The sequence below is a fragment of the Falco biarmicus genome, chromosome 1 (genome assembly GCF_023638135.1).
Source record: "Falco biarmicus isolate bFalBia1 chromosome 1, bFalBia1.pri, whole genome shotgun sequence".
Taxonomy (NCBI): domain Eukaryota; kingdom Metazoa; phylum Chordata; class Aves; order Falconiformes; family Falconidae; genus Falco; species Falco biarmicus.
This window is the reverse complement of record NC_079288.1, coordinates 55,827,957-55,847,117: the sequence shown is the minus strand read 5'-3', so window position 1 is coordinate 55,847,117 and position 19,161 is coordinate 55,827,957. Positions and strand designations below refer to the sequence as shown.

The 19,161-nt window shown below is 37.1% G+C and overlaps 1 protein-coding gene across 1 annotated transcript in view; it reads left to right on the top strand.

Moving 5' to 3' along the window:
* EIF4E (eukaryotic translation initiation factor 4E) overlaps nucleotides 1-19,161 on the top strand; it is a 20,287-nt gene extending 1,126 nt beyond the window's left edge. The window contains exons 2-7 of the mRNA XM_056326901.1: nucleotides 7,234-7,340; nucleotides 9,395-9,490; nucleotides 11,517-11,580; nucleotides 13,451-13,564; nucleotides 16,084-16,223; nucleotides 18,123-19,161. Coding sequence (XP_056182876.1) covers nucleotides 7,234-7,340; nucleotides 9,395-9,490; nucleotides 11,517-11,580; nucleotides 13,451-13,564; nucleotides 16,084-16,223; nucleotides 18,123-18,237 — 636 coding nt within the window. The 3' untranslated portion in view covers nucleotides 18,238-19,161. The remainder of the gene's footprint in view (nucleotides 1-7,233; nucleotides 7,341-9,394; nucleotides 9,491-11,516; nucleotides 11,581-13,450; nucleotides 13,565-16,083; nucleotides 16,224-18,122) is intronic.

Here is a 19,161-nt window from a genome sequence, read left to right as displayed (position 1 = left end):
GATATTATTTTCTATTTTATAAACACCATCCCAGCCTGCGCTTCCATAAAATAAATGAAGCAGCTGGAAGTGGTCTGAGTGTAATTCTTATACTGATCCTGTGCGCTTGTGTATCTTGAGGAGTGGACAGCAGAAGACCGTCTATTAGGGTTTCAGGAAAATGAGAAGCTTAAGGAAGGCTAGCTTCTTGCTGCTGCTAAATTACTGTGAATAAATAGCCAATGCATACTTTGCAGGGGCTTTGTAACATTTAGGCAGAAAGTGTTTAAGTTGGAAAATCACCTTGCTGTTTTTAAATAAAGATTAATTTTACTGTTTTGTGTAAGGGACACAATCATCCTGTTAGCATTTTCTTCCATGAACAATTTACCACCACCACCTTTATTAAAAGGAAGGGATAGAAAGATGTCAGCATTTATAAATTGCTTGACTAGCAATTCTAAACATGAGGAATGTCAGTTGTTAAGACAGTAAGCTGGATCACCAGCAGCACCCTTCCAGTGTTCTTGTGCCACAGTGTTAATGCTTGCTTTCCCATCCAGAAGCTGATCTTTCTGAGCTGTAGCCAGCATAGCTGAAGATGAGTTTCCTGTCAGCTCAGTGCTTTGTAATGACTGTGGAGCTTAACAGTATAATTTGTAATACTGATGGCCATTGGCAATTGAAATTACTCTAAAGGTATGGGTTTGTGGCTTTCTTAGCTATGGTGCTGGCATGAGCCTGTTTCTGCACTATTCTCTCCATTGTTCTGGCTGTGTGTTAAGCTAGCTGTGGGCCTAGTTTAGCCAAAAATAAATAATTGATTTTGCCATGCTGTTTCCCAGCGATATTGGTTTTGCACATTCAGTTCACCCATGCAGTGACAAACAGTTGTGCTGAGCCAGTAAACGTGGTGATAGGGCAACACTCACAACAGTTTTAAGTAATGCTGTTGAATGTTCTACCATAGATGAAGTATGTTTGACTTCAGGAAACAAGTGTCAGCTATGCTTGCTTATTTTCAGATTTAATTGCATAAAAGGACAATAAACAAAAATTTTATTAGGTGACTCGCACTTCTCCTACCTAAGCTTAGTTACACTTGTGTAGTGACTAAAGGCATAGACATTTAATGTTGCAGAAATACTACATGATTTTCAATGGAACAATTAAATTGTATGTGTGGTTAGGGATTGGAGTACCTCTTGATCTTAGAGAAGTCTTTCTGTTGCTGACCTTCAAAATCTGGATCTAGGTTGTGATCTGTGATGCTTCCCAAGTGTGAAAATGTGTGTCAGGAAATGCAAAATGTGACTGAATATGTTTTGTTTGGGTTTTTTTGTTTTTTTTCAAATGTGGGCTCATACTGAAATCAGAGTACTTCCATGCTCTCAAACATAATGTGCATTTTAAGTCTTGTTAAGAGGGTGAAAAAATCACTTTTGAAACTCTTCAAGAATTTTGAAACTTGAGTTTAGAGTACTGTGAAGAGTCCCATGGAAGTTGCTGAGAAAAGCAAGACTATTCTAAGTAAATACAGACCTGTTGTGCAGTGGTTTACTTCCCCACTGCAGGGAAAACTTAGTCTGCAATACTGACAGGTTAAAATTCTCAGGTTTTCTTGTGCTACCCAGATTGTGTTAAGACTATTCTAGATTAATTTGTTGAGTATACAGAAGTGTGACCTGTTAGTATGCTCATATTACACCCTATGAGGGTTAAATGTGGTCAGATAACACTATGCAAAAATCCCCAAAGTCAACAACAAAACCAACATTAATGCTTTAGTAAACATTAGTTTACCAAAGATGACTTTAAAATGTGGCTACACAAAGTCTGTAACTCCTAGGTGCCTGTTAATCATGTGGAAGTAACTTTATATGTGAGCATCTGATCCCTCCATCATTCAAATTGGAAATAGGCATCATAGTTTGGGGTTTTTTTTTGGGGGGGGGGGGGGGTGTTGCTTCATGAAAGTTGTTACACTTGAGCAAATGCAATTTTTGTGAAATTAACTCCATTTTAAGATGCATGGGTGAAACTTCAGTTACGTATGGCTTGAAAAATGCTTGTTTAAACATCTAATCATCAGTAGGTAGAACTCAAAACTTTAAATGAAACAGTGGTGTTATCTCAAGGGGTTACAACTGTAGTGAAATTCTGGAAAGTTAAAAATGCCTCTGGAAAGGTATTTCTTTTGTATTATTTACAGACAGCATGTATATTAAGCACAGGCCCTGTACAACTTTAGACTTACTCTTATTGCTAGGTGTTTCTGTGGTAATAAGTGACCTGCTATGGTTGAAATCGGTATAGTATTAAGCTGTAGTATTGTGAACACAGTTGCTTGCTCATTGCATATTTCTGAAATGATACAGGATAAATGTATCACGCATGCTGTTTGATAATTGAGAATGTCTGTCATAAACTTGCAAATTGTAAATTAAGTTTCTGACTGAATACAAAGTTTTCTCTAAGAAGAGGAAGATGTTGGACAACTCGTAATTTTTAACATTGCTTTCAGAAAAATGTTTTCCTCAAAGTTTACATTTCACATAGCATATAAAATTTCAAGCTTCTCCCAAGGTAATGCATAAAAATAGCATATGAGACTGAATTGTTTCATTTACTGATACTGCCTGCAGGTGTGGAGCTGCATGGGAAATTTTGATGAGAAAATGTAACCCTTTTGGCAGCTTGGTAAAGATAAGCATGAATTTTGAGGGGATAGAGGGGAGAAATCAAATGAGGGATGTTGGTAGAGAGCCTGCATTGTGAAAGAAATACAGATACTTTTCTAAAGTGAATTAATGTGACTCTTCATCGTAATACAAATAAATAAAATACAAAATAAATACAAATTTATTTTTTGCTTTTGAAATATTCTACAGTCAAGGTTACACATAAGTTTCAAGACTATTTTTAATGTAGAGACTTAAAGCAGTCACTCATTTCTTAGTCCTAACACCTCAGAGCTGCATATCAGATCATCACTTGGTTTTCTTACAGTGCACAATGTTAGCTCATTGGGTGGGCTTAAGTCCTTATTTTTATTGTCCAGCACATAGCTCTTGATTTTGTGCCTTGTGAACTGTTACCCTAACTGTAGTGTAGCAGCAACTACCTGCAAGAAGCATAAGGATCAGCAGATAGTTGGCATGCTTTTTCCCTAGACATCTGATTACTGGGATATGCAGTTTTCTCATTCTTTTGGAAACACCAAACAAGAAGGTGGACACTCTCAAATGTAGCTTACTTTGGTTTAACACAAGAAAACTTTGGAAGCCTCTTCCACTAATTAATCCTATTAACTTTCACCAAGAATGCATAATGGTGTTAAGTTGCGTCCTTTTGGGACATAAATGTTGTGTGCTGTGGACTGGACTTCCTAAACAACTTCAGTAGGCAATGTGGTCTGGGCAGCACCTGAAAACACTCAGAGAAACCTGGTCAAGCTAGTTGTTCTCTTCAATAGACAAACCAGATTAAGCAGTTTTTACTCTAAGTGCTATTTGTTTCCTGTCCTGGTGATACACTCACACACCTTCCTTTGATATGATGGTTGTTATGTGCTGTGGAGAAAGAATAAATAACACCAATTAAATCTGCAAGTGTCAGAATCCAAGTAACGTGCAGATATGCACAGTCATTAAGTGCTGAGTAGGCAAATGTTTCATGGACTTCAGCAAGCTGATTCCTACATCAAAAACCATGTGGGTAGTGAATAAATGTCACTTTAATTATGTGCTGTCTTTGTGTATGAGGAGTAGGATTGGTCATACGAAGCGTTCCAGTTTATCTGGTAATACTACTCTATTTTATTACATCCATTTTAAAAGCAACAAGCCCAGCAGTGACTTAGTTTAATAGTAGATGCAAAGTCAATTTTAGGTTTAAGAATGCATTAGTTACGAGCAATAGTAAAGTATTATGAAGGATTTTAAATTTAGTAGTCTAGAAACTGTTGGTGGAGACAGTCTGACTTTAGCAAGTAATAGTGTTGAAATTGCAAGGTTTCAAGGTATGAATTGGTAAAATATGGACAATAAACTTTAATTCATGTTGCATTTATAGAATCTTAAAACCTGCATGCTTGTGTTTGGGGTAGGATTTGAGTAACTTCGAAGAGGTTGGATATGAGAAATGGAGTTTGAATACCAATTAGTGAACTTACATACTTTGCATTTGACTAATAATGAAGAGTGCTTTGGTATACAAATACTTTAGGTTAGTGGTCAGACTAGTGGGATAATGTGGAAGGAAATGGGAGCTGATATGATTAACCAGCCAAAAATGAAAACTGTCCTTTTTCTGTTTTCCTTGACAGCAGTGGGAAATAAAAGGTGGTGAAAACAAGATGCTTTAGGCTTCTGTCTGAGACCAGCCAGAAAACTGTTCTTCCAACTTAACAACTTTTTCCAGATTTGTTCTGGTGTGTACAGCTGTACCTGTCCTTGATGGGCAGCCTTGTGCTGAAAAAAAACTCTTCTGGCTGGGTTAGTTTTTGAGGGCAGTGGCGTAATCCTGGGTCAAGATCATCATTAGCTGGGCCTTGGAGGTGAGTTGTCATGTCCTGTTTTGGACAGGAGCTTGAAATAATGGTTAGTCTGAGTTTCATTAATGCTAGGTAGCTTCCAAAATATCTTAAGGGCTTTGTTGTTGTGGTGACTTAACTAAAATGTTTGTGCCGAGTCAGTTGTCTCCCATTTGTCCAGATACCGGCTTTCATGTAGTTGTGTGAAGGGTGACTGTTGGTTTACTGGGCAGGTGTTGAGGCTCACTGTGTTTTTTCTTTCAGTTATCTGAAGGTGCTACCTTAATCCTTTCTGATGTTGTCTTGTATTAGAAGTTATGAAATGGCATTGTCCTGCATGTGCTGAATAGTTTTGTATTGATTCTTCCAGTTTATATAGTTGTGATACTTCTGGAAGACTGACCAGGGAGACCTCTTTATATATTAAAAATTATTTGCTGAGCAAACATGAATGAGATTCTCAACTGAAATTATTTTTGGAAGATACTCTGCATTCATTAAGAGTGAGTCTTTGATGTAAAAATCTTTAGGGTAATAGTATTTGTACATCATTGTAAATACTAGGTGTCACAACTGTGGAGTATTGTGAATGAAAGCAAACTTTATCACAAAACCTAGCACTTAATTTATTTCCAAAATATGAAGGCTTTTCTTGTATGCTTGTTGTATTTGCATATGTAATATTTCTAACTCTTCTAGTTAGAAACCCCTGAAGGGGAAATGCTTAAACTGTAGTTGTCTGTACTTGGCTTTCTGTAGTATAATACAAATGATAACTGGGAAGTAGTACTGAAATGCTTCTTGAGCCCTTTGTGCATTGACCCTTTTAATTTGTTCTCTGGAGTTCTTGTATGTGATTAAAGGGGAAGATGTATATTTGATACTGTCAAAAAAAACCCCAGGGCTAACACTAGAAATTTTAGTCTAGATAGAATTTGAAGCACTTCTGAAGCACTGAGTATCTGTTTAGCTTTTTAGTGTTTCACTGAAGGAGATTCATCAGATTGTTCACCTGTGCTTCTGTGGTTTTGTCAGTGTTGTTCCCCATTAAGAAATCTTCAGAAACCATTTAGTTTTATTAAGAGGCAGGAAATTGTGCTACCTGCCCCCTGTACTGTATAAATCAAAGTACTAGCCTAGTTGTTGCTGGCCATTAGGCCTTCACATTTCAGTCTTTTTAACTGTGAACCTGGGAATGTATGAAAGCATTCCTTGAATGTGATGTAAATGAGCTTTTGAATGGAGATTTTATCTAGGTGAGTTGTTAAATTAAGGCATACTTAATTATTTTGAAGCATAAAGGTGTAGCTTCTTTGAAGTAAAACATAATGTGCTTAATAATGCTAAATGTATTGATAATGAAAATTAAAATCCCTATTAAGACAGATCTGTAGGTGTTATCAGGAGTTTGACAGCTGGGACTGTGAAGGTTAAACAGTGTTTATGTTATAAAGTGGAATGGATTTGAAGTGGTAGCAGCTTTGGTGAGGATAAACTGCGCAACATGGAAGTCTGGAGTCAACTGTTCCATTAATTAGCTGACTTACCATTACTTAATCCACCCTTAACACTGCTTTGTTCTCCTCAGACAACAAAATTTAGTTTTTAAGTACTACTTCTGTATTGCCCCATTTAGGAATGCCTATAGAGTCTTTGGGTCTGCTGTAGTTAGTATTTGTTTATATCACTATAGTACTTTTTCTTTCACTGGGTCAGCTGTACAGGCATTTTTTGTGTTGGTTGTAGGGAATAAGCTAAAGTCCTCGTTCCCTGTCTCTAATATTCTAGCATGGATTGCAGATTAGAGAGTGGTGGTGGTAACTGGTGGGGACACTTGGCCTCACAATCGAGCTTTGTGCTCCCTGGTTTGAAGGAATGGCATTAGGATTTCAAACCTGACACAGGGTCATTTTGAACTGAATGACAAGACCGAGGGGGTTTGTATGCAAAGGGAATATATTATGCCACTTCATTGTGTTTAAGTATATTTGACATCTCTAGCACTGTCTCCAGACCGATTCCAAGTATTTTTTTCAAATCTCTAATCTGTGGTAAATGTGTAACTACGTTTATTGCAGTTTGAAATTTGAGAACTGATATGTGTTAAAATTCTGCTGTTTGATGCCTAAAGCTTTGGTAGTAGTCATGTTGCGGATGCAAAGATACTAGTTACTGCTTTAGTTTCTAGCTGCTTGTGACAGCTGATTTCAGACCTGAGAGCTGTAGGCATGTCTTCTACTTGTAATAACAGATTAAAAAAAAACAACACAAACAAAAAAAACCCAGGGCCTGTACATCTGTTTCCAATCATGCTTTGTTAGAAAATGTTAAAAAATAATTTCACTTTTCTAACTGATTTTGGAAACTAATTTGTAGATGTGCATATTCTGGATAACATAGCATATTGTGTATTTCTGAAATAACTCAGAACTGTTTCGGAGTAAGACAAGTATGTTAAGTAAACCATTCTGGAAATACGACACAGGAAGCAAATCACTGAAGAGCAGAATACGAGTTCCTGCAGTTACTATTTATTGTAGGACCTGTTCAGATGTTGAAGAATAAAGGGATGCAGTTTGTGCCTCTGTGATGTCATTGGGCCCCTAATCCAGGATGAATTAGAGGAACTCTTAGCTTCAGTCTTTAAGTTACTTCAGAGAGCTAAATCACTTCAATAAAAATGGAAAAGGAATGTATTAATAACTCCTTTCTTCAAACAGGAAACCACTCCCAACCCTCAGCCTTCAGAAGAGGAGAAAACTGAGCCAGCACCTAGTCAGGAGGTTGCCAGCCCTGAACAGTATATTAAGCATCCACTACAAAACAGGTAAATAGTACTGAAGCAAGATTATAATTTTGCAAAGATAAAAATGCCTGTGGCTTTACAAAAGCTCTTGTTTACCTTAAGTTTTCTAGCAGCATTTTGAGAGTTCTCAGATGTTTTGAAGATTTTTGTAGTGAGGTTGCAGAGGAAGTAGAATCTGATCCTGTTCTAATTTAGAGGCTTTTTTTATGGAGTGTTGAGTGGTGTTATAAAAGATGAAAATATTTGCGCAAATTTTCATAATGCAGCCAGGTAATTGGAAAGAGCATGGCTTTGCGTTTGATTGGAGGCAAGCAGAGCTTTTACTGCGTTTGTCTGGTGTGTTTTAAGAGACTGATGTGAGATGTTGCTGCCAAGCAGAACTGGAACTCTGCCTTGTCCTTTGGGCAATTGAGTGCCAGTGGTAAAAACTTCTTATTCTTATTTCTTACCACAGTCTTACTCCTTCATATCTTACCTTTGTTTTTTTTCCTCTCCTATTTGGAACTGAAAGTAGTAGAAGCTGTGTTCATCAGCCAAAGAGCTCATTAGACTTGATCATGTGAGTGGCTGGTGTCTCGGGTAATACTGTTTTCATTATCTGTAGGAAGCACAGCAGAAGAAATGCTGTAAAGTGCACATGCACACATTTGTACCAGCGTGTCACTAAGGAAAACTTGTAGGACACTGGCATTTTCTTGTTTAACAAGAAAAACATGGAGCAGTAGTCAAAAGTATAGTTAAGACAAGTTATCGAAAAATCAAAGCCCTCTTAACTGTTCGGTGTGTGAAAACAAGTATGTCTTAAAAGCTTTTTACTGAGCTGTGGAGATAATGGGTACTTAACAAGAAGCTTTGTGCTTGAAAACCTGAACTTAAAGTACTTTCCCGCACTAAAGATATTATAAGCTTACAGCTGAATTCCTTTAAATGTGCACAAAAGTTACCCCAGCAGCATACATATACTTTGAAAAGAGCTGCTAGGAAGTAATTTTCTTCAGCTGAGGTGGAGTGCTCCATACTTAATGTTGCTAAGTAGGTGCTGCCTTAAAGTGAACCTTTTGTTGTCTTTCAACTTCCTTCCTCTTTTTCATGTAATCAGTTTGATTAAATGGATGCTAACACTCTTTTACAAGTGGTAGTGGGACTATTTCTGGAAAATCGTAAACTTTCAAAACAAGGTTTGAAATGTCAGGAAAGGTCTCAGAACAACAGATTGATACCTGGTGACTTAAGGTACTCTACTGCGAGAAGATAAATCTACCCTAGTGCTAACCTAGTGAGTTCAACACTACTGAAACTATGAAATGAAAAATAAGCCTTTTTGGTTAAATGCATCATCAGGTATCCTGTTCCAGCATTTTAAACGATGATTTTTAGATCCAGAAAGAGCATCTTTGTGTGGAAAAGTTCAGTTTATATGTCTTGAGATTTGGACTCAGCAGAGATGATGAAGAAAATTGGATAGGACATTTTTCAGTTAGTCTTGTCTCTCTATACATGCAGGTCTAAAAACTTCAAATAGTTAAAGTTGGTGGTATTTAAGATCGTTGCCATTAATAAGCTTAATTTAAAAGTTTCCTTTTTAAAATTTATGCCGTCCTAGTGAGTGCTTGGGAGACTTTCATGTCATACATAGCTTATTGTAATTAGCTTTTGTAATCTTCATAAGGAAATTACTGGAAAGAGAGCTGTGCTCCTAGTTTGAATAGTTGATGTTGTTTTAGACGATAATCAGTTATTTGAGGTAGGAGATGGCAGTTCAGCAGTGGCAGCAGGAAGGAACATTGAGGCTTAGAGGTTTAGAGTCTTAGAAATGTTCCAAAGCTATTTAAAATATTTACTTAAATGGGTTGATCAAATCTGCCACGATTCCTTTAATGGAAACACAAATACTGTTCATCTGCAGAGAGTTTGAGAACTGAGTTTTTCTTGTAGCTTATTGATGAAAATTGACTTCCATGCTACATTATTAAGGTTTAAAATTAGTTTAGATATAACAATATAAATAATGTATTACATTTTTAATATAAGTTTAATTTCTAGATGCTATTACTCAATTTTGTTTTCCTTTTTAGATGGGCACTGTGGTTTTTTAAAAATGACAAGAGCAAAACTTGGCAAGCAAATCTTCGTCTTATCTCGAAGTTTGATACTGTTGAAGATTTTTGGGCGTAAGTAAAGGTTTTTCAATCTGGGTAATAATCCTGGCATATGTTGGCAAAGCTTATGCCAAAGTAAACATACTCCATTAACTGTAACTTTTTGGGTATAGTATGAAATGTTTGCAAAATTGAAGGTGATGTCTACCCCATTCTTCAGAATGTGGTAGAATGTAACCTTTGAAGAAAAGTTGATTGGAGGAGTTCTTCACACTTTAAATGCACACTGTCTTGCCGTTAACACTCCAATGCTGCTTATAGTTATATGTACATGACATACATGTAGAAAACTATTTGTGCAGTAGCTATCTCTTGGTAATGCAAATTTGTAAATTCTTGTAGCCAACTAATTGTCATTCCTCAGTCCCAAATTTTGCTGGTTGACTAAATTCTCAGACAGCTGGCTTACTTCAGATGTTCAAGAATGCCTGAATTTGGAGCATAGTACTTGGGAGATTGATGCAGATTAATGACATTCTTGAAAGAAGTTCATTAGAGGTTACATAAGAACTAACTTCATTCTAAATTGAAGGTATCCAAAAGCAGCTAGGCTCAAAGAGCAATAACAAAGCATTTGAAGGTAGGCCTGCGCTTCCCAAACACTTGATTCAGTCAAATGCAAGTGGCTTACTTGAAAGATTTTTTTTTTTGCCTGCCATAATGATGGAATATGGAGAAAATGAAAGTGGCCTGAAATTGAGGGTGAAAAAAATGCATTATATATTTCATCTTAGTATTTCATGCTACATTGAGTGGTAGCGTTCTTAAGGTTTTTGTTGCATACCTTCTTCTGGATGTGATCGGTAAGGGAGAGATGGTGTCTTAGCAGAATAATGAGACCCATCAGTGACCCACTAGCAACAGAGAAGAAATAAAGGTGCTGAAAATGTTGAACAAGTAATTTATCAGTGCAGTCATCAGAGAGAGGGGAATAGGATTCTGTGCTTGTAAACAGCTTTCCCATTCTACTATGGGGGTGACGGTTGAGTGAGCAGTAGTTTGCAGTCTTGGAGTATGCGATGGGCAGCTAAATTGTTTGATGCTCACTGCTGAACTTCATTAAGGGTAAGTTTTTTGAGCTCCTATAACCAAGATAGTCTGGGTAATTAAAAGAAGCACTTAATCTAGATGTCTGCAGTGAAGGTAAAATCAAGCAATTGAGAAGTTAAGCCTCCATTGTGGTTGGAGTGGGAAGCAGGTGTGGTGTTCTGGGGAGAAAATTTTAAGGTAAACTCAAAAGGAGGGAAACTGGTAAATCTGTAACTGGCTTTGTAAATTCCTATGCCTGACTTGTAATTGTTAGAACGCTGCAGTAATTCATTTCCTTTTTGGTGGTGGACCATGCCTGAATGTTGGTTGGTCTTGGCCGGCAGGTTACTGTGGTATGTGCAGGCCTTTTTCTGAAGTCTGACCTTCACAATGCAGGGTGGGGAGGAAATCTGTCCTCTTGCTAGAGAAGGAGACTCCTTTAGTTGTTTGGGTTTTTTTCTCTAAACTGCGTAGTTGTGGATTTAATTCAGAGCATGTATTTTATACTTTGTTTGTTCTTGCCTTTTGAGTTCATTTCAATTACCAGGCCTACAGTCTTAGTCCCTAGAATATTGTGTTAAATAGCAAAGTCAAGTATTCCTCCTAAAACCTCTCTCTGCAGAGAGAGTAGCCTTAAAAATATAAACAATTAACCATATTCCATGTATATGTACAGAATACACATGCACGCAACATGAACACACATGAAAGTTAAAGTGAGTTACATTTCTAATAACTTTTAGAACTACGTTTAAAAGCAGCACTGGTATAGGAACCCAGCAAGCGTTCATAAACCAGTTTCCATTCTATTTCTTTAAGCCCCAAATATCTTAAAGCTAATGCTTTTATACTGCTGAAAAAAAGGTAAGAAATAGGGTTGCTTCTAAAGTAATGTTAGTTTTTTAAAAAAATTTTTGTATTCTGTTCGGTCATACATCTTAAATTCTTTAAGAATTGTGTGCCTTAAAATAATGCTTAGTTTTTAATCCTGCTTTTTTCCCTTCAATAGTTTATACAACCATATCCAGCTCTCTAGTAATTTAATGCCTGGTTGTGACTACTCGCTCTTTAAGGTATGCTTGCTAACCTTTTTTCTTCAGTTGTGAATGTTGATGGATGGTTTCCTGACTAAGCAAGACACTGTCCAAAAATTTCACTTTGGATGTTTAGTAATATGGTTGGGAATATCTTAAAGATGTTAATATTTTAGAAAGTCCCAAACACATGCCTTCTAAAAATCAGGCTGTCACTAGTTCTGAAAATGCAAGTCCTTGCTTTACACACTTCACAGACAGTATGTTTTCATCTGTTACTGTTTGTCTTCATTCTGTTCGAGATGTTTGTGCTAATAATTAACTGTTAATAATGTTTATAATGAGAGATTTTCCAGCTGTGTCATTTGGTGTCATGTGAAATGAGAAAATGTCCAAGTTCTGTGGGAGACTGCAATGTTTGCCAGTATTCTTTGAACACTGCTAGCCAGATGCAGCAGCTCTTATAATTAATTTTTACACCACCAGTTAAATGCTGTATTACTTGGGTGCAATTTTCTGTTTCATACATAACACTGACACTTAAAGCATGCTGAGGAAGTGTTCAGACTAGCAAATAAGAAATGCCGATGAGAAAGTGTACGTGAAATCCTGCCTCAGCTGGAGTGGAGATCTGAACCAGAGCTCTAAATTAAATCGTAGCCTTTCCAAAGTGCTTATAACATACAGCTTCCTTTCTGGATTCAGATACCTAAATAATCCCCTGAGTGCTGGTGCCTGGTTCTTCCTCTGCTTACAAAACAGAGCTGCTGGCTGGGAGTTCTCGGTAAACTTTACATAGTTTGTAAACCCCAGCAGCTTTGGGTACTAAAGAGATGGCAATACTTTGGTTTGGGAAGGTAACTATCTTAGGTGACTGAGAAAACTTACTAGTAAAATTTTTAGAAGCTGTAGGCCCTTCAGAGGTAAGGGTATCTATGGATCATGCTTGTATTTTTTGCATGAATTTTAATTTTTTGTATCCTGTGTTTGCTTCAGCAATAATTTAATTAAATACATGAAACAGGTACAGAATTGGTAACTGTTGCAGGCTTCTGAGCAATCTCTAGCTGTAGTCCTTCAATTCTGACCTGGTAGGAGTGCCTCTTAAAGGTGAAGTGTGAGCTCTGCAGCTGCCAGTGAGGGTGTTAAATTTAAACTGAGCTGACACCACTCCATCCTTTTCAGCCAAAGTTTTGTAGCGCAACTGTCTATTAAGACAGTTCTTAACAGAGTTTCTCTGTCTAGACAATTACCTGATTTTTTTTAATGACTGACTTTTCTGAAGTGCAGCATAGCTGGTAATTTGGGAGTGGCAGCTGGCTGCTTTTCTGCAGTGGTGCATCCAGAGTCACTTAATTCAGTGCAGGGCCATTGGTAAAGCATGAATTGGAATGCAACTTGCTTCTAAATGGTGAGTTGATTTTTGTGGCCCTGACGATTGAAATTATCTTATTCTCAACTTGTGTTCAGGAAGTTACTGAGATAAACTGTCAAGGGTGTCTGTTTCAGTTAAGTAATCTTTGTGCATAAACGAAGCACTTGGCCAATGTTGCACTGAGTCCAAGACTTAAAATAAGGACTTCAGAATGTAGCTGCTAATTTTATCTGGTTTCTTACGGGCTAAAGTGGATGGTTGACTTCGCCTGTTCCCATAGGGGATTTTATCTAAGTGGTGTAGCCAAGACTTGCTTGGGCTGTGATTCTTCTGTAGAAATAAAAACTCATTAGAGACAGTGTACTTGTTAAGCTGTTTTGAAATTTTGTTATTGGTATGACGCAGTCTTTCTGGACAGGTGTGTATCTTAAACTGTACCACTTAAGTTGCTATTTCAGTTATCACTGGCCTTGTGGTTATTCTTTAGGAAAAATATAGTTCAGGTCTAATTTAACTTCTGGCTTTTCTTTGCAGGATGGTATTGAACCAATGTGGGAAGATGAAAAAAACAAGCGAGGAGGGCGATGGCTAATTACACTAAACAAACAGCAGAGACGAAGTGACCTTGATCGCTTCTGGCTAGAGACAGTAAGCACTATGGCCTTACAAAGTTGCAAGTGAAGAATCTTGCATTTGTATTTGATATTTTAACTTGTTTGTTCTTTGTGTGCCACACTAGATGTCTTAACTTCCTGGCAGCACAGTCCTGTAAGTTTTTATTGACAGTCTGTATTTGAAACATTTTTCAATAATGATGATTAATGTAGTTGTATTCTGTTGAATACTTTCTTACAGTGGGCAGTAATAGAGATAATTCTGCAGGACATATTAACCTTTTCCTGTGGAATGTACAGAATAGCTGTCAAGCTACTGGGAAAATAACGTCTCTTGAATGTAATTTAACTGCTTAAATGTAAGAATTTCTTTTACAAATACTGTTACAAATGAATAGTTTTGATGTTTTGGCCTTGCTGAAACCAGGGATTTTCAGGTTATTTATATTCCTCCTGTGCTTAGCCTAACACTAGGATAGGCAAGTAATAGTACAATCTTCCTGTAAGTACACTATAAAAAAACTTCTTTCCATTGCTCTTACCTCTTTGGAATAGATTTTTTGAATGGTGAATAAACTTCCAGTGGTTTTGTGGGTTGCAGTAAATGTGTTGTAGAAAAGGGTACAACTGTGCTGTCCAGGAACTAACTCGGAATAGGCTAAAACAGTCCACTGTCATCTGGAGTTTACGGGAATGGATTGCAGATGGTACAATGCAAACCAATTTTTATCAAATCTCTGATCTGTGTTTCCCTTCTGTGAGAGGCATTAAGTATTGCACCCCTCTGAAAGGGAGAAATTGCCTTCTGGATCAAAGCAGAGATATCCAAAGTACCAGCGCTATTATGATCTTTCCAGTTCACTGTAGTAGTGATTTGAAGAAAGGATTGCAAGCACTACGCTACTAGCCAATATGACTGCACATGAGTAAATAAATGTCTTGCTGTGTGCATTTGGTCTCTCCAATTAAATGCCTATATGAGTCCTTCAGATTCTTAGTAACCATTAGACTATATACGTGTTTCCAATCCATATGTATTTAGACTTAAAGCTAGAGAGTTCTGGCTTTTGTTTAGCAGCAAGCAATGGCACAGAGCCCAAATACCCAGGTGAGTGGGATATGTGCTCTGAAACAACCCTGTGACTTCTAATTTCAGTAGCCAACTTTCTCCAATAAAAATTAAAGCCTGTTTATTACTCCTCTTTGGAACAAAATTTTATTTTAATCTAATGATCTTTAATGTTCTTAGGTGTAAAGTAAACTTAATTTCAGAAGACAAAATGTATTTGACTAGTGTTTATTGACCATGGTAGCCATACTGGCTTGTATATATCCTAAGGCTGCTGATCAGTATTTCAAATGTTTGTGTGTGGTTTAAACTTTAAAAATTTACAGCTTTCATTACTCGTGTGCAGCCTGCAGCTGGGCATAACATTTTAAGTGTGTGTAGTTATACCTGATTTATTCAGTAGCACACTGTCATCTTTGTATTTCCTTGATGAAGTCAGCCCTTGCAGCTCTCATGGGTACTAAAAGATCTGCTTTGTTCAAAAAGTTGTGAGTGTGTTGAATTTCCAAATGTTACAAGAGATTCTGGAAAATTAATATAGTGGCAGTGTTTAATGTACTGTAAAAGTCAAACAGGCATACATTTGGAGACTTCAGTGTGCAGAAGGATTTTTAATTCAGCATGGACTAGATGAATCCATCTTAACTACAAACTCTGTTTTGAATATCTGAAAATCTGGTGAAACAAGTTGCAAGTTGAAGATTTTCAAATACTGCTTTCACGGCTGGCATGTTACACAACGATGTGACCTAATTCACTGTGGTGTTCCTGAAGTATACCACCTCTGCCGATTCCAAGCTTGACCACTAGAAATCTGTGGGGGAAGAATCTTGTGTTACTCATATGCTTGTATTGTTGCAGTTGCATACACACTGTTCAGGATGACTGATTCCCACTTCAGAGTCTGTGGGAGCTCTGAAGCTTCCCGTGCATGTTGATAGGATGCAGTACTTCATTAGATGGCAGTTCTAATCTGAGTTGCAGTCTGATTTGCCTCTGAATTTGATATTCTTCAGAACTGAAGTTGGACCTTACGTGGCTGACACACTGCCCAAATAGTACTTCATGGGTTGTTCCTAGATAGTAAATGCAAACACTTAAAATTTCAGATTTGTTTACCTGTGTTAAATGTACTTCAGAAAAAAGAATAAATTCCTTTAATCCTTACATAATTTTGGATTGGGAGGATGGAGTGGGAGGCAACACTATCAAAACTATCAACTTGCAGCTGCTGGGACAGGAGGAGAGATGGGGAACTTGAAATAAGAGGAAGACACCCTACTACAGCTGAGTTTACATTCACTTGTAACGTTTGGAACTTCAAGAAGATACTGCAGTAAACAAAGTGATTGTTTTATGTCAAACTATAAGCAGTAAAATGTAGTATGTATTCCTCAGTCCTTTGTGTATACTTTTGTGTTTGCCTGTGGAGCAAGATTCTGACTTTGAACTGCCACTTTTAATGGTTAATCTTTGTTTTGTAGCTGCTGTGCCTTATTGGGGAGTCGTTTGATGACTACAGTGATGATGTATGTGGTGCTGTTGTTAATGTTAGAACTAAGGGTGATAAAATAGCAATATGGACAACTGAATGTGAAAACAGGGATGCTGTTACACATATAGGGTAAGTAATGTGATTGTCTTGAATGTGAAGTGTAACAAGGCACTTAAAGCCAGCTAACTTGATAGAGAATGCACTTCAGGCAGATGTAGCCTGTGCAGAGCTGTATGCCAAATTAAGTAATTCAGTACCAAATTTTGTGTTATAGTATAGTTTTTTGTAAGGGCTTAGTTAGTGCAGCAGTACAAAGAAGTTACTAACTTTGCTATAGTTTAGAAATAATGAGGATTTGAACGCAAATCTTGGCAGAATTTTTACACTTCACAATGACGCATTGTAATTAACACCTGTAGATAATGTAGATTCTGTTGCAGTATGCCAGTTTGTAAAGATGGGTAGGCCGTAACGGTAGAGCATTGGTAAGATTTTTCTCAGGAAAGAGATGCTTACAAGTAATAGGAAGGAAGCGTAAATCTTGAGGTCACAAGGATGTCCTTATATTTGAAAAAGTCTGGACAGTGACATGCTGTGAAACTCTGCAGATATATTTCCTCCTCCTCTTCTCTTTTCAAGTACACATCAAACAATAAAGCTGAGTTTCATGGATTACTTGACATGTGTAATAGCATGTTGCTTACTGGAATGAAGACTACAACAGTAGTCATCTCTGATTATGATGAATCTGTACTACGGAAAGTGCTTGTGCTCTGTTTAGCAAGTACTGCTAAAGTTAGTGAATTCCTGATGCTATAGTATTGATACTTCATAATTACTTGCTGTTAAATTCAGTTGTTGTAGGCCACTTAATTCTGTTGTTTTGCATAGGTTATTTATCTTCCCAGCTTAGGACACTTTAACATGCCTTAGGCCAGACCTTAAACTGTCAGGCATAGTAGCTTGCTGAGTTTTTAACTTACTGTGTGGCACTTGACACACTCCTCATTTGGGCCTTTAAGAATCTGGTGGGCTCTGCTTTATACTAACAATTTAATTATGCAGTCATGCTCAGACTTAGAAGGTAAGTGTAACACTAAGCAAACAACTGTGGTACACATCTTCTGCTAGTAGAGAATAACCTTATCAAACCTAGTAGGCATCAGAACCTTTTTTAGAATGTATTAACCATTAACTAAGGACCTAAGGTGACTCCATTAGAGAACTGTAAAAAGTGTAAGATTTTGTAAACTGACACAATGACTTAAGGTAAGTTATGTTGACTACCTGCTGTTACATTGCCATAACTCCAAAGACAATACATCAGCTTTTATATAACAGTTAAAACTGGGGTAAGCTATGGCACTGTGAACTCTCCATGATGATTAGGGTAAGTTAAAAAACCAAATTTATGTCGTCTTTGTTAACAATCTGCAGTTGAACAGGCTTGTTCTGTGGTTTAGCCAGAGCTTGCAGCCTAGTATCATTAGTGACTTACATCTTACACTGCGTTCCACAGCTTAGAGCGTGTGTAACATGGGTATTGCTGCTTAAAGCATAAGATCCAAGCTGATTTTTCTTAAAGCTCTTGTTTGGGTAGCTGATGGTCACCAGTAGTACCATGGGGGTGTGCTGTCTATAAGTAGTTAAAGACAAGAGAGCAAGTCTGTGCAGCTGAGATGTGTGGTGATAATAACTGTTCCAAGCAATTGCTGTTTCATTTGGTTTAGGTGCTATCAGGTGCTGATAGTAGAATCCCTGTGTTCTACATTAATGTAGGCCTGTTGGTTATGTTTTTGGCAAGAGCTTGTCCTATTTTATATGGTAAGTTATTCATACAAAACTATAAGCTGATTTTAGATGCAATAAGCTAGAAAAATCTTGTTTAGAGTCCTTTATTCATACCTGAGAAATTGTTTCTAAGTAACTGTTTCATGAAGGTGTCAGCAGTTCTTAAAAGCAGGTGTCCTGTTCCTAATTCCTTCCTAAGGGCTTTGCTTAAACTGTTGTTCTATTTCTTTTCTCCAGGAGAGTATACAAGGAAAGATTAGGACTTCCTCCAAAGATAGTGATTGGTTATCAGTCCCATGCAGACACAGCTACTAAGAGCGGCTCCACCACTAAAAATAGGTTTGTTGTTTAAGAAGACACCTTCTGAGTATTCTTTCATAGGAGACTGCGTCAAGCAATCGAGATTTGGGAGCTGAACCAAAGCCTCTTCAAAAGCAGAGTGGACTACATTTAAATTTGATTTCCATCTAAGTGTTGCTAAGATTTGTGGGAAGTCTCATTTGCCTTTGTCTTGTACTTCTGTGTTCAGTTTTTTCTATTTGGCTGAAGTAACCATTACAAATCAGAATTTGAGTACACTTCACCCCCCGAATCCATAAATGTTTTCCTGGCCCACTCTGTAATAGCTTGGTAGAAACATTACTATTACAAAAGAAAAAATTGTTTATCCACAGTATTCAGAAAAGAAGTTGCATTTCTGTACCTGCAGGAAATTACTCTGTTTTACATTTGCATTGTATGCAGTAACATTTTGCTGGTTTGAAAAAGAGTATGGTGCATACAGTTTTCTAGCAATTTTTTTATACAGCATCCTCTTTGCTGTAACCTATGCTGGTGGCTGCTAGATTAATTTATTTGTTTTCCCTATTTGATAACATTAGTGATATTTTGATTTCAGTTGTTTTTGCTCATGTAACATTTGGTGAAGAATATGGGAATATGACAAAGGTGGAATAAACATTAATTTTGTGCATTCTTTGGTAATTTTTGGTTTTTTGTAACATCAAAACTTTGCTACAAATTTATGCATTTCAGTCAAATCGGTGATCTGTGTGATTTCCTAAACATAATTGTGGATTTTTTAATGTAACACCATAATTTACATTCCTTACTAGAAATAGTATGTCTGTTTTTGTATCTTACGCTGTATTTTAACACTTTGTATTACTTAGGTTATTTTGCTTTGGTTAAAATGGCTCAAGTAGAAAAGCGGTCCCATTCATATTAAGACAGTGTACAAAACTGTAAATAAAATGTGTACAGTGAATTGTCTTTT